Here is a 13,334-nt window from a genome sequence, read left to right as displayed (position 1 = left end):
TTTGTGATGTGACATGCCACCCTTTAAGTGTATAGTGATAACAGACATGACGCTGATTAAGACAGAAACAGCATGAAAGGACGAGTTGGGTTGGAAGTGAGTTGCAAAGAGCAGCTTTAAAGCATCTTAAATAGTATGAACTCTATGAGAACTACCCATAGGATGCATAAAAGAGTGTCTGATGAGCAAGTTGATGTAATCTGGAACTGAAGACAGATGATCTACAGGATTGTGGAATGTGCTCGACTTCAAGGCCTGCCTGAATTTATGCTGTGTTTAATTCTGCGGCGGAAAAATGTGTATGATGTTTTTTGGAGGGGAAAACGACATCATGGTGTTGCTTTTTTTATTTTTACAGCCCCCCTTTAATATTTAATATCAATATTTTCTCACCATTCCTGCATAGCCAGCACTTCTCACTGTAAAGAAGGTTGAAAACAAATGAAACGTAGACCTAACAGAAGACAGAAAATAAAAATGATGACAAGAAAGAGGGTGGCTGCTGACTGTGGCTGGGCCACAGGTTATCATAAAAGATCTACTCACTGTATTATGCTGAATTTTAAGTAAAGGTTATGCTTAATTTTAAGTTAATTGCTGTGGAGATTGTTTACATTACATCACATTGTTTATAAAGCTATTTGGAGGTATTTCTCTGAAGAAGATCCAGAGCATAGCACTAGATGTTTAAAGGCTTTCAGTATCACAGCCCGGTACAATTCAGCAGTGCTAATGCTAAGTAATGCTAAGATAATCACAGCCACACACACTGATAGAGCATCAATCTTAAGAAAGAATCTCAAGCTTTTATTATGCCTCTTTAGACCTTTGAGACATTTATAATATTACCTCTGCACATGCATTTGATAAAGTTAAGAGCTGAATTTTTCTTTAATTGTTCTCGGTGCATGGCTCATTTTTGCTGTTTACTTATCATGCTGGTTCGGTACCACGCATGACTTTTTCTCAAGGCCACAAGAGCAGAAATATCATTAGTGATTCAGTGCTATCACACATTCCTCAGAGGGTTGGGGCTATGGAAAAAGGAAGGAGAAATCTCTAGATGTGGCTGCAGATATATAAGTTTTAGCTTAATGGTTTCTTGTAATCTTGTAATCAGGAAATGACTCGGGTTCCAGTTAACACTGCCTCATTTGTATTTAATTTGTTTGTCCACACATGTGTGCAAGAGCACAAACAGAAATATTTTCCTCTCAAACTTTTATACAGACTAGTGGAACAATCTAATACTGGTGTCTTGTTCCCTCACATTTTGGCAAAGGGTCAGATCCCTCTATGCTCGTCAGAGTTATTTCTGGACAAGCACAGTGGAGGGGGAGGCAGAGAATACAACATTGGATAACCACTTGTACCATTGCCCTGCTGCGTTTATCCTACATGTCTCTGGATGCAAGCTAAATTTAGCAAGTCTGGGCTTTTGATAAATCAGGGGAATTTGGTTTTGTGCCCCTGTTATGAAGCAGCATATCACAGCATCTCTCCCTCCTGCTCTCAGCAGCACCAGTGCTGAGTTTTACAAAATGCTCTTTGCAAGGCTGCTGCGAAGAAGGGAGACAAAATGTGCAGAGTTTGCTGTGTGTCATTTTATGTCAGACCTAATGTCCTCTGAGGTAACATGAACACAGAAAAGAAACTACCTTCGTCTCTTCTATTCTCTTTTTTTTTTTTTTAGCTTTCTCCTTCTCCTTCTCTTTTTCTTTCTTCTCTCTTCCTCCTTTCCATCTCGCTCCCTCCCTTTCTTTTCTTCTCTACACGCACATGCTCACCACATTTGTTATGGGGCAAAAAAAAAAAAAATGCTTGCCTCATCATTATATTTTGGTGTGCAAAGCCCTATTTCTGTAGTGAAATAAAGGACAGCTGAGCAGAACAGCGGATGCTCTGCTTCTCATAGCACGGCAACGTAGAGTCATAACTGCTTTGCTGGTGGACAGAAAACATCTCAGAGGAAAAGAGGAGGTCTCTGTGGCAGCTGTAACGACCACCCGGTCACTGAACTTCTTTCACTGGGGAATCATGGACATTTGGATTTAACAAAGCTGCAATAACATTTCGGTGGGATCTGATGGATGATGAAGGATGATGTGAATTGTCGGGAAGATATGCTTGGGCTCTCTCATTTCTCATGGATTTACTTCTTGAAATGTTTGTGTTTTCTCGCTTTGAAGCACAAGTAGACTTTTTTTTGTTCGCAGTGTAAAAATGAACACATTGCATCTGTGGATATTAGCTTTGTTTTTTTGCCAAGATAAGATGTTTTTGGATGTCTGAGAAATTATGACAGAGTTCTACCTGGTACAGTAATGCACATGCTTTGTTCTACTGTGGGCTTAAAGATGTGTTATGTTTAAATCAAGACAGTGCTTAATTCGTCTCTCTTTGTTCTTGCTCTCCCTCTCATCTGCCTCTCGTGCCCTCTTTCGCTCTCTTTGTTTCCTCCTCCTCTTAAGTCTGATAGCAATGCCAGTTACCTACGAGCTGCCCGGGCAGGGAACCTCGAAAAAGTCCTTGACTACCTCAAGTCTGGGGTTGAGATTAACATTTGCAATCAAGTAAGTTTTTACCATTTAAACTGTCATGTCCTTATGCATGCTCATTGATTTTAGAATTAAAGAAGCATGTTAGGGTACGCATTAAGCTGCAATGCTTCCCAAGCTAAATTTAAGAGGACTACAAGATTCATGTATAACTTAATAAACACTATCTTACCATAAATAAAACATAGATGATTTTAGCCAACGTATCATTGACAATCAAACGTAATCTCATATTATCTCATCATGCATAAGACCCCTAACTCCTATAAATGTTTCCTTCCTAGAATGGTCTAAATGCTCTTCATCTGGCCTCCAAGGAGGGACATGTAGAGGTTGTTGCTGAGCTGCTGAAGCTCGGAGCCACTGTGGACGCAGCCACAAAGGTAAGACCAACTCCATCAGGTATAATGGAAGACTATATTTGGACCGAGCGCGGATCATGGCATCTCTGTAGGATTAAACAGTATGCAGAATCAGTACGACGAAGTGTGCAGCCTTTGTTAGTGTTTGATACTGGATCAATATTTAATGACGTCTATGGGGACTACTGCTGGAAGCAGACAAGGTAATTAGCCATACGAAAATAATAGAATGTGTGCTAGAATGAAGCAAAAGAGTGTGTTGCAAGAATTGTATGTATTAAACATATAGATAAGTAAAACCAGTTGTAGTGTTATTTTATGTATTGTAAAAACATGCATATATTTTAATAAGACAGGTTTTTGCTATGGACGCATCTCAATTCTGATCTAAAAGGAGTTCAGAGGAAGAGCCACTGAAAATGTTTTCCATATTTCTCCCCTGAAGCCTTTTACTGCCATTTAGTGGTCTGGCTCAGCCTCTGGGCCCCAGGCCACATGCCTAGTGCTGACATAAATATAAGACACAATAAAATATTCAAGATCAAGGAAAAAATCTTCCCAATTAAAATATTTCTGTATTGTGACCTGGAGGATGCTCGAGGATTAGTTTGATATGCCTGTGTCTGCTTGCATCCTAATGCCGATCAGTTTCCTCTTTAAGCAGCCAGAGGAGGCAACGCTATCGAGGATTCTTGTTTAGCAACAGCGTCTCTGTTTGATTCTAGTTATTGTTCATTAGCCCCTCCAACAGTGCTGCTCTCACTGTGGGAGAGTTAAACAAGAAGTCCTGTGTTCACTAATAGTCAGTGATACAATAACTGATCTTTTGAGCTGTAGTGGCATCGTTGCACTGGATTACATGAACTTAAATACGTGTCTTTAAAATGGTATTCATAGTGTTTGTTTAGCCAAAAATATTTGAGGGTTCTCAGCATGAAGGAATTTAAGGAGTATTTTTCTAATCATTTTTTTAAATAAGGCCAAGATCTTCACCTGCCTTTATCTGTGTGTTTTCAGTGCTCAAATGTACACTGTGAAAACATTGGCACATTTTTTCAAGCACAGGAGTTGGTATTTTTGCAAAGCTAAATAATGTAACTTGTCAGTTAGCTTCAAATAGTGCAGCCAGCACTTCTTTAACACTGCTGTTTAAGTGTTACCACTCATAAAGGCTACGATAGATCTGAATGAACACGATTCCAAACAAAAGCTGAAACGTTTGGCCTCAAACATGTAGTATTGTACTAATGTTGTGTCTCGTTAGACACATATGAATATATAAATATCTCTTCTCCCTATATATAAATATATCTCTATATATTTGTGCAACTTTTTTTTCATTTACAATTTTGATGGATATAGCTATGACATTTCTATATCTAGTGCATAGAAAGAAGCTTTTCAATTTCTTTTACTGCATTTCTTGTGATTTATTTTGTTACTATGGCCTAATTACTTATATTTTGATGTATAGCAAGTTGAAATGCTCCAAAAAAAAGGCCATTACAGCATGTAATAAAGGTATAAACATAAGTACAATTAGCCTGTCAACAATAATAAGGTGACTAAATGAATATTAAAATAAAGTGACAGCGTATCAAAACACAGATATTTTATAAATCTGTCAAAAAAAATCATAGTGAAATAGAAGAAATCAGAGTTTCAACCATTAAACTAATTTTTGTATTCAGCAGTGCTTGCAACTGTAATTTGGCATCTTTGGCAGCTTTGAGTGGTGGTGTAATAAACAAAAAGAAACTTGTCTGTTTGTTAGGAGCCATGGCTATCAGATTTCCCTGCTCCTGTATGCGCTATACGTGACTGATCGCTATTGTGCAAAAGAACCTTGTGATCAACTAGCATCAGGATCATGTGGCCATGAATCAGGCTGAGGGTCGACTCTGCCCTCACAAGGAACTGCACAGGTTCTTAAAAAGTCTCCACTAGTTTTATTTACCGGCGGGATAGGAAGTGACACATTGTTGGCACTGCATGCAGGGGGATGCCAGAGCTGGAATGCCAGCAGTACAAGCATGTGATCTGTGTAAGGGGATTCACAGGTGCACGTAGATACTGACGTGGATATATGAAGAGCATAGTGGCAATCAGTCACATTCACACACGCACACATACACACAAGCAAAACAGTGGGACAGGTGGGCCAGAGCTTAACACGCATTCCTTTGGTTGTTCCGTGTAATCCAGAAAGGAAACACTGCTCTGCACATAGCGTCGCTGGCTGGCCAAACGGAAGTCGTCAAAGAGCTGGTCACTAATGGAGCCAATGTCAACGCACAATCTCAGGTGGGATATACTCGAAATGCCTGCAAGTCAATGTCAAAATGACAGCAAGGTCTTGGTGGTCTGGCTTTAGGGTAGGTATAATTACACTGCTGTTGAGATGATCTATATCAGATAGTCGCTGACATACAGGGAGAAATCCTCACTGACAGAAACTGGCATAATGCCAACTAGGCCTCTGCCTCTTCAGGAAACTGCTTGTCCTTGCATTTCACATTTAACTCTATTAGATCGAAGCGAGAGAAAATATTCAGCCAGCTTCTTTCTCTCTGATAATGTCCAAAATAAAAAAAGCAAGCAGAGGAAAAACTCTTTACCTTCAGACCACTGGAACATGTTTTGTTAAGATATACTCAGTGTGTAAAAGATTGTGTGTCTTTTGGTTCATGTTGTGTGCAGAATGGCTTCACTCCTCTGTACATGGCAGCCCAGGAGAATCACCTGGAGGTGGTGCGGTTCCTTCTGGAGAACAGCGCCAGCCAGAGTATCGCCACTGAGGTACTGTACATGTGTGTGTGTGTGTGTGTTTCTTGTGCTCACATGTGTGTCCATTTCTCTGTAGTATGTATCTGTGCATTTTCTATGCCACTGTCGTATCTAAGGTTTTTTTATCTGTTGTACTAACCACCTCCATCTCCTCTCCTCCTTTGTTTCCTTCCCTTCCTCCCTTTTTCCTCCACCCCCCACCCCCCCATTTTGCCTCAGTCTCCATCGGTGTCTTCATCTTTTTGTCTCCTTTTTCACTTTCCTGTTTCTGTCTATTTCTCATCTTTTTTGTCTCACATGATCCCTCTCTTATCTTTCCCCTATTCTCCTCTGCCTGCCCCACCTCCTCTCCTCCTTCCTCATCTCTTTATGAGGGACTAGGCAGAACTTCATTGATTGGTAGTGTACGGAGGAGGTAGAGTGACCTTGAGCGGGTCACTGATGAGGTCTGCTCTGCTCCCTGCCTCCTCTCTACAGCTGCTGTTACTGCTCTGATTAACGTTGCTTAGTCTGTGGAACACACGTACACTTTCCAGTCACAGCACGTTCACACAAACACACGTGCACATACGCAGATGATACAATACCCAGTGTACCCTGTCGTCTGCAAGTTTACATTTATGGGCACGCATGCACAGTATCTACTCAAACATGATATAAGGTAATATACAGGCTGGTGACAAATTAAAGGAAGTGCCTTAGCACTTCCCCCAGGAGGGTTCAAACCCAATTTTCCAATTAAATAGTCCCTTGTTTAGTATTTTGATGATGGCGATGGAGAGCACTGCACTGTCAGTCTATAACCTCCCATCAGTGTTCAGCTGGGCTGAGTCACCCCTCATCTTGAAAGAGGCTTATCAGGACAGGAAAAAAATGTGTGTATATATGTGTGTGTGTGTGTGTGTGTGTGTGTGTGTGTGTGTGTGTGTGTGTGTGTGTGTGTGTGTGCACACTTCTGCCCACACATACTGAGACATGCAGTATCAAAAACACAGTAAAATAAAATGGCAGAGCTTTTGGCTGAATTATGTATCATAAGAGCAATGTGAGTGGGAAATGCCGAAGATGTGAGCTGGAAATGTACAGTAACTTCTACATTATATGAAGTTATAATTAATTCTAAATGCTCCTCTAGGTCAAGCTGCCTCTATATTTTTATGAAAACACATCACTGTTATTGACATAGTTAACCTAGTTGTTTATTATAATAATTAATACCTTCAAATAATGTGAGCAGCCTAGATTCATCATTGCCTATAAAACTATTAAAAATCATTTTGCTTTTTATAAGCTGCGTTTAATTTGCTCTCATCATCCACGCCATCCAGCATTGGTTACTCATTTCTTCCCCTCCTTCGCAGGATGGCTTTACCCCTCTGGCAGTGGCCCTCCAGCAGGGCCATGACCAGGTGGTCTCCCTGCTATTGGAGAACGATACAAAGGGCAAGGTGCGCCTGCCTGCCCTGCACATTGCTGCACGCAAGGATGACACCAAGGCCGCGGCCCTGCTCCTGCAGAACGACCACAACGCAGACGTCGAGTCCAAGGTGAGCAAAAACGCTGATGCAGCCCATCTTTGGTAGTGAATGATCAGTTGATCTCTTTCTTTTTGCCTATTTGATTATTTGTTTTTAACACTGATTTCTTTGGTTTTCTTGATTGTCTTTTTTTTCCTGCTGCCTTTTCTCTTTATTGTTTGAATTTGTTGTTGATGCTCTTTCTTTCGGAAAAGAAGCAGAAGTACATTCATGTTTGTTTTTTGGCCAGTTTTATCTCTGAAAAGATTTGAGTTTGAGAATATCCTTCTCATTCTTAAAATCAAACTTCAAGTAAGAGCGCAGTCTGCACACCGAAACTTTTCTGCCGTAGATTATTTTTCACTGAGCTGCCTCTCCCTCTTCTGCTCCTCCACTTCATGTGAGTGAAGGCCCTTTTTAATTTGTTTTTTTTTCTCACTAATTGCCCGTTCTCTCCTCTCTTGGCTGACTCTGTAGATGATGGTGAATAGAACAACAGAGGTACACCTCTACTCTGTACATTATGTAGTGTTCATCCTATTCATAAAAACTCTGAAAACAACAACGACAATCACTTCAGTGCCCCTGACTTGATGCAGTAGTGTTTCTGCAGCCCTCTGTCACTCCCCCTTTTCCATTTTAGCTCAGTACTGCCTTCTTCCTTTTCATTGCTTCATCAATCTAGTGGATATATCTGGTCATTGAGAAAATCAGAGCTAAAGCGCATGCTTCACAAATACTGATTTAATAAATCTGAGGCTAAAGGCTTGGGTATCAAGGTTTTCCTTGATTCTAATGGTTTCATGGTGTCCAAAGCTGAAGTGTCTTATTTTTGGAAATCCCTTGTCACTGTTTAAAATATGTTGTCTTAATGTGTCCTGACTAAGTCCCTCCATGAAACTGATTAGCATGATAACCAGTGTACGCATGAAAAATGGTTATCATTCATTTGAAACCAGCAGTTTGTCCATAACTTGCATGGCAGTCTAATTCCCTTTACACTCTAAAGAACCCCTGCATTCTAGCATTAGTCAGGCTCTCTAATTTGTTTACTGGTGTATCCTTTATTGAGCTCTAGTACATCCAATATTCAACACTCACACCTAAAGCATTTTGCATGGGACCAAAGTAACAAGCTAGTGTGACACTGCGTCTGTGGTAACATTGGCCCCTTTTTTAAACCAAAGCCAGGTGGCCACCTTCTGTGCGTGCCTGTTTTGGTTGGCATTGTCTGTGGTTTTGGCAGGCTCTGATATGATTCATCCAAAAATGGCTTTGATTTCAGACTTATGCATTGCGTTAAACAAATGTGTACTCAGATAGAAGAAAGACACTGTAATCTGTTTTATATGAATAGTGTGTTTTTTCAAGGCAGATATAAATCATTTTAATTTTGGTGAACTTTGTGGTACGATTTCTCAGTTCAGGATATCGGTGGGGACACGTGTCTGAATTACTGATTGACTTTTGGCTCTTTGAAATTAAAATTCCAGCAGTTGGATTGTTTAATGTAAGACATAAGGTCACAGATATTTTCCAGTGTCTTTTAGTTGCTCCGACAGCTAATCCAGGAGTTATATCAGGATACATCTCTCATTGAAGATGTTAACGAATGGAGATTAAGTTCATTTGCAGGGTGATTATTTGCAGCTAAAAATATCAGAATGCTGTAAATAGAATTAAACAGATTTACACCAGTTAGCTCTTGAGCTTTCAAATCAAGTTGTATATTACATTCATATCTTTGTAATTAGTTTTTTGTCAGTTAAATGTAAAATTGTTATATTTTAGTTGGGCCCATGTTTGATTCTAACAGTTTTAGAAAAAATAGACTTTTTCTGCAACTGTTAGAAAAGTCAGGTGTCAGTGTAGCAGTGTGCAACCAGTGTGTCCTTGTTTGATGTAGTGGGACTTTGTAAAGCCAGATGTTTGATCTTGTGTGAATGTTGCTCCACTGTTTTTTTAACATGGTGTGTCTATTTGTCTGTCTGCACGTGTGTTGTTGCATTTCTTCAATCCTCAGAGTGGTTTCACCCCCCTCCACATCGCAGCACATTATGGCAACATTAATGTGGCCACGCTTTTGCTGAACCGCGGGGCTGCTGTGGACTTCATGGCTCGGGTGAGTTTCTACTGCCCTCTGCTGGTTGGGAAAGGTGTAACCATTACACACAATAAATATGAATATGGTATACGGGTATATTTAATGGATTAAAAAAAAACTATGAAACGGTAAAACAAAGGTATAGCTTAGCTTTTATGGCAGAGGAAAATCACTTTGATTTCCCAAACATCTGTCACATTTATGCTCCTTGAAAGCAAAAGCAAAGAATAAACTTATATTTTGCATGTAAACCCTTCAGCAAAATAGGATGGACTGAAAATATTGGTGTCAAATGTGGGTTGTTGTTTTTTTACATGAATTCTGTTTGTGGACTTTTTCATTGATAGGCGAATGCATATTTTGTTTACTCAAGGGAAAAAAACAACAGTGAAACCCAAACCACCCACACACAAACTTTAATGTCAAGTCAAGTAGAGTTTTATTGTCAACCCAACAATATACACTCAAGTATACAGTGGGACGAAATATCATCCTCTTGGATCAAAGGTCAAAATGTAAAAATCAAAATGAAATAAATTCAAATATGCATTTATACAACTATACAGAAATAAGATAAACTAAGAATAAATACAACAGTACTGGACTTGAATAGAAGAGAATGAATGAATAGAAAATAATGAGAATGAATATAAATAAATACAATAGTACACATACAGAATAGTGCAAGTATTGGAAGTAATGTTGGTACGATGAAGCCTAATGTATTTGTGTTCATTCCCATAAATATATAGGTATTCAGTGGTAAAGAGAAAGAGATTCCTGGATTAATAAAGACCCTCATGAAATGGGAGATTTTTTAGAACAATGGGACATTTGTTATATATGTATCTGTTATGTTATTCTCAGACTGAATTCATATTTTTTTGAGATATGATTAAATATAAAGACCTGGAAGAGATTTTATGTGACATATACAGAGTAATCTCAGTGATGTTGTCTTAGAAAATGGGTTTCCATATTAGATGTTTACTAATCAGAGTGATCAGTGGCCTATAATTGAATCAGCTAGTGTGTGAAGCAGTGTTTATGTTTGTGCTGCTTTTATACTGATTACAGGTAAGGTCCAGAAAATTATCCACCAGCAGTGGTGGATGGTTAAACAATGGAGCTGGCTTACAGCTGTTTGCTTGAGAGCAACAAAGCATTACAGTTTGTTGCAGACTAGTCAATTTCATGACGAGTTTCTAATGAATTAATTCTGTCTAATTGTAGATATGTTTAAATGCATAATGTGAGAGCAGAAGCGTCTAAGAGTTTTCCACTTTTTCACTTAGAATGACATCACACCGCTTCATGTGGCCGCAAAAAGGGGCAACAGCAATATGGTAAAGTTGCTGCTGGACAGAGGGGCCAAAATTGATGCAAAGACCAAGGTAAGACTTTTTTCACAATTAGAAAGGCACTTGAGGCTGAAATATATGTTTTTTAGACTTACAGAAGTTTTTGTCTGTAGCAGTATTTGATTTTGCACAAACGGAAGTTTATTAAAATTATTTTACAGTAAAATGCAAATTTAAAAAAGTGTTTCATTTTGTTATTTTGTTCTTTTAAGGACGGTCTGACACCTCTTCATTGTGGGGCACGGAGCGGACACGAGCAGGTGGTAGAAATTCTTCTGGACAGAGGAGCTCCTATACTGTCCAAGACCAAGGTAGTTACTTGGATGATCAATTCAGGAGATGCTGCTAAGCTCAGAATAGGGAAGGAAAGAAAGTTCACAAACACATGACATCTTTTTCATTAAGTTAAATATAAAACAGACCAGAATAGATCACTATACACGATGTTAATAACACTGGAATACCTTTGTTTTCAAAATCAGCTCTCCTAACCACTCGGAGCTATTTAAATAATTGTCATCCACTCACATAGCAGGTCTGTTGTTGTTGCTGTAGTGTTGTCGCATTGTCTCCATAACATCTGTGCGACCTCTCCAGAACAGCCTGTCTCCGCTGCCTTCGCAGCCCTACAGTTTGACCGCGCAGGACGACCAGTGTAACAAAATAGACATTGTTGTAATGGCCTCGTTATAACAATGCTTCTGTAACCTTCTCAGCAACTTCCTTCGCAGTCTTTCTGTGCAGCGCATGGCCGCGTCCTAACTTACTGTGTCTGTCTGTCCATCTGTCTATGTGTCCGTCTGCGTGTGTGTTTGTCGCTCTCTTTCTTTGTCTGGCTCTCTCTTTCTCTCCCCTTTTCTCTCTTTCTTTCCCTGTCTCGGCCCTCTATAGAACGGCCTATCGCCTCTCCACATGGCCACTCAGGGGGACCACCTGAACTGCGTCCAGCTCCTGCTCCAGCACGACGTGCCCGTGGATGACGTCACCAATGACTACCTTACGGCGCTGCACGTTGCTGCCCACTGCGGTCACTATAAGGTGGCCAAGCTCATTGTGGACAAGAAGGCCAACCCAAATGCCAAGGCTCTGGTAGGGATAAAGCCGTACAAGGGGTGTTAAGAATGGGGGTGCAAAACAGAAAAGTCACGTGATCGTGACAAAAAAATCACGTTCAAGAAATACTGAAATGTTGATGTTGGTAGGTGTTAGTCACCAAAAGTTTTGCTTTTATGATTAATATTATACTCATAGAAAAAATAAATGGTTTGGTTTGGGTAGCTTTACAGTGCAGAAGTCTTAGCACTATAATATAAAGTTTTACTGTGTCTGTCTATTTTCTGATAGTTTTGTCTGTGTTGGATATTTTGTTGTTGTTGTTGTTGTTTTTTAATGATATGGACTATTTTTGTGTGAAATAAATAGATATGTGCTGATACGAATGTTTAAAACAGGACTGAAAACAGGTTTATTCCTCATATTTACCTTTTCTTTACCACACATTTGCATCCTGGCACATCTCAGCATTCACTCATTTGCACATGTTTAGAGGCTGTGGGGAGTTTCTCAGTGATCGTACTGGAATACCAGCCTTAGCTTTACACTTTCTCTTCATGCAGAATGGTTTCACTCCGCTTCATATCGCCTGCAAGAAGAACAGAGTCAAGGTGATGGAGCTGTTGCTTAAACATGGAGCGTCTATCCAGGCTGTCACAGAGGTAATAGAGCATACTGGAACACCTTTACTCTTCTGTACCATTTAATACATAATAATTACTTGGAATTGATCTTATTGTTGTTTGGTTTTGATGTTCAGGATAAAACTTGGTTGCTGATTTGGTCTTTAGTGTTTTAATGTTTCATGTTGATCATCGTATCTATTATCTGCAGTCCGGCTTGACGCCCATTCATGTGGCAGCCTTTATGGGCCATGAAAACATTGTCCATGCGCTGACGCACCACGGAGCTTCGCCCAACACCACCAATGTGGTAAGTAGACTAATTTTAATGTACTACATGTCGATACAGATTAGAAAATCTCCCTTTTGCCAACAACCTTTGTATCTTCCAGCGAGGAGAGACAGCTCTCCACATGGCAGCCAGGGCAGGCCAGGCAGACGTAGTCCGATACCTGCTAAAGAACGGAGCCAAGGTGGAGACCAAGTCCAAGGTTAGAACACAGAGCGTCATTATCAATCACTGTGTCAAGGAGAAAACAAAAAGGGATACAGAACTGGGCCAAAAAGTCACTTCCCCTCTCTTTGCAGGATGACCAGACAGCGCTGCACATATCCAGTCGGCTGGGGAAGGTCGACATTGTCCAGCAGCTGCTGCATTGCGGTGCGTCTGCCAATGCTGCCACCACCTCAGGCTACACCCCCCTTCACCTGGCTGCCCGCGAAGGACACCATGATGTTGCTGCCATGCTCCTGGACAATGGTGCCTCACTCTCATCTGCAACAAAGGTATGTCTTGTGGAAGATTAAGCATTATATTGCAATGTAGATAATGTTCCCATTTTCCAGTATCTCCACTAGTAGGCATGGTTTTGTTTCGAGTGGCCTCCAAGGTTCTTGTCATATGAAATAAATGCCTAAATACGTCCTTCTCCCAGCAAAAGAATTCATAGTCTAAGCATACTAAACTGA

The 13,334-nt window shown here is 40.2% G+C and overlaps 1 protein-coding gene across 38 annotated transcripts in view; it reads left to right on the top strand.

The window, feature by feature from the left end:
* LOC101468296 (ankyrin-3) overlaps positions 1-13,334 on the top strand; it is a 119,191-nt gene that overhangs the window by 56,900 nt on the left and 48,957 nt on the right. For 30 of the 38 annotated variants that reach the window (XM_076891573.1, XM_076891591.1, XM_076891588.1 and 27 more), the window contains 14 exons: positions 2,472-2,573; positions 2,843-2,941; positions 5,126-5,224; positions 5,621-5,719; positions 7,069-7,254; positions 7,702-7,725; positions 9,248-9,346; positions 10,624-10,722; positions 10,902-11,000; positions 11,581-11,778; positions 12,306-12,404; positions 12,577-12,675; positions 12,758-12,856; positions 12,954-13,151. In XM_076891573.1, the coding sequence (XP_076747688.1) occupies positions 2,472-2,573; positions 2,843-2,941; positions 5,126-5,224; positions 5,621-5,719; positions 7,069-7,254; positions 7,702-7,725; positions 9,248-9,346; positions 10,624-10,722; positions 10,902-11,000; positions 11,581-11,778; positions 12,306-12,404; positions 12,577-12,675; positions 12,758-12,856; positions 12,954-13,151 (1,599 nt within the window). Of the gene's footprint in view, positions 1-2,164; positions 2,317-2,471; positions 2,574-2,842; positions 2,942-5,125; positions 5,225-5,620; positions 5,720-7,068; positions 7,255-7,701; positions 7,726-9,247; positions 9,347-10,623; positions 10,723-10,901; positions 11,001-11,580; positions 11,779-12,305; positions 12,405-12,576; positions 12,676-12,757; positions 12,857-12,953; positions 13,152-13,334 lie in introns of those variants that run through there. The other 8 variants (XM_076891590.1, XM_076891568.1, XM_076891567.1 and 5 more) reach the window with 2 other exon arrangements.

This window comes from Maylandia zebra, linkage group LG13, assembly GCF_041146795.1.
Source record: "Maylandia zebra isolate NMK-2024a linkage group LG13, Mzebra_GT3a, whole genome shotgun sequence".
Classification (NCBI taxonomy): Eukaryota; Metazoa; Chordata; class Actinopteri; order Cichliformes; family Cichlidae; genus Maylandia; species Maylandia zebra.
This window is presented reverse-complemented; position numbering and strand designations above follow the sequence as displayed.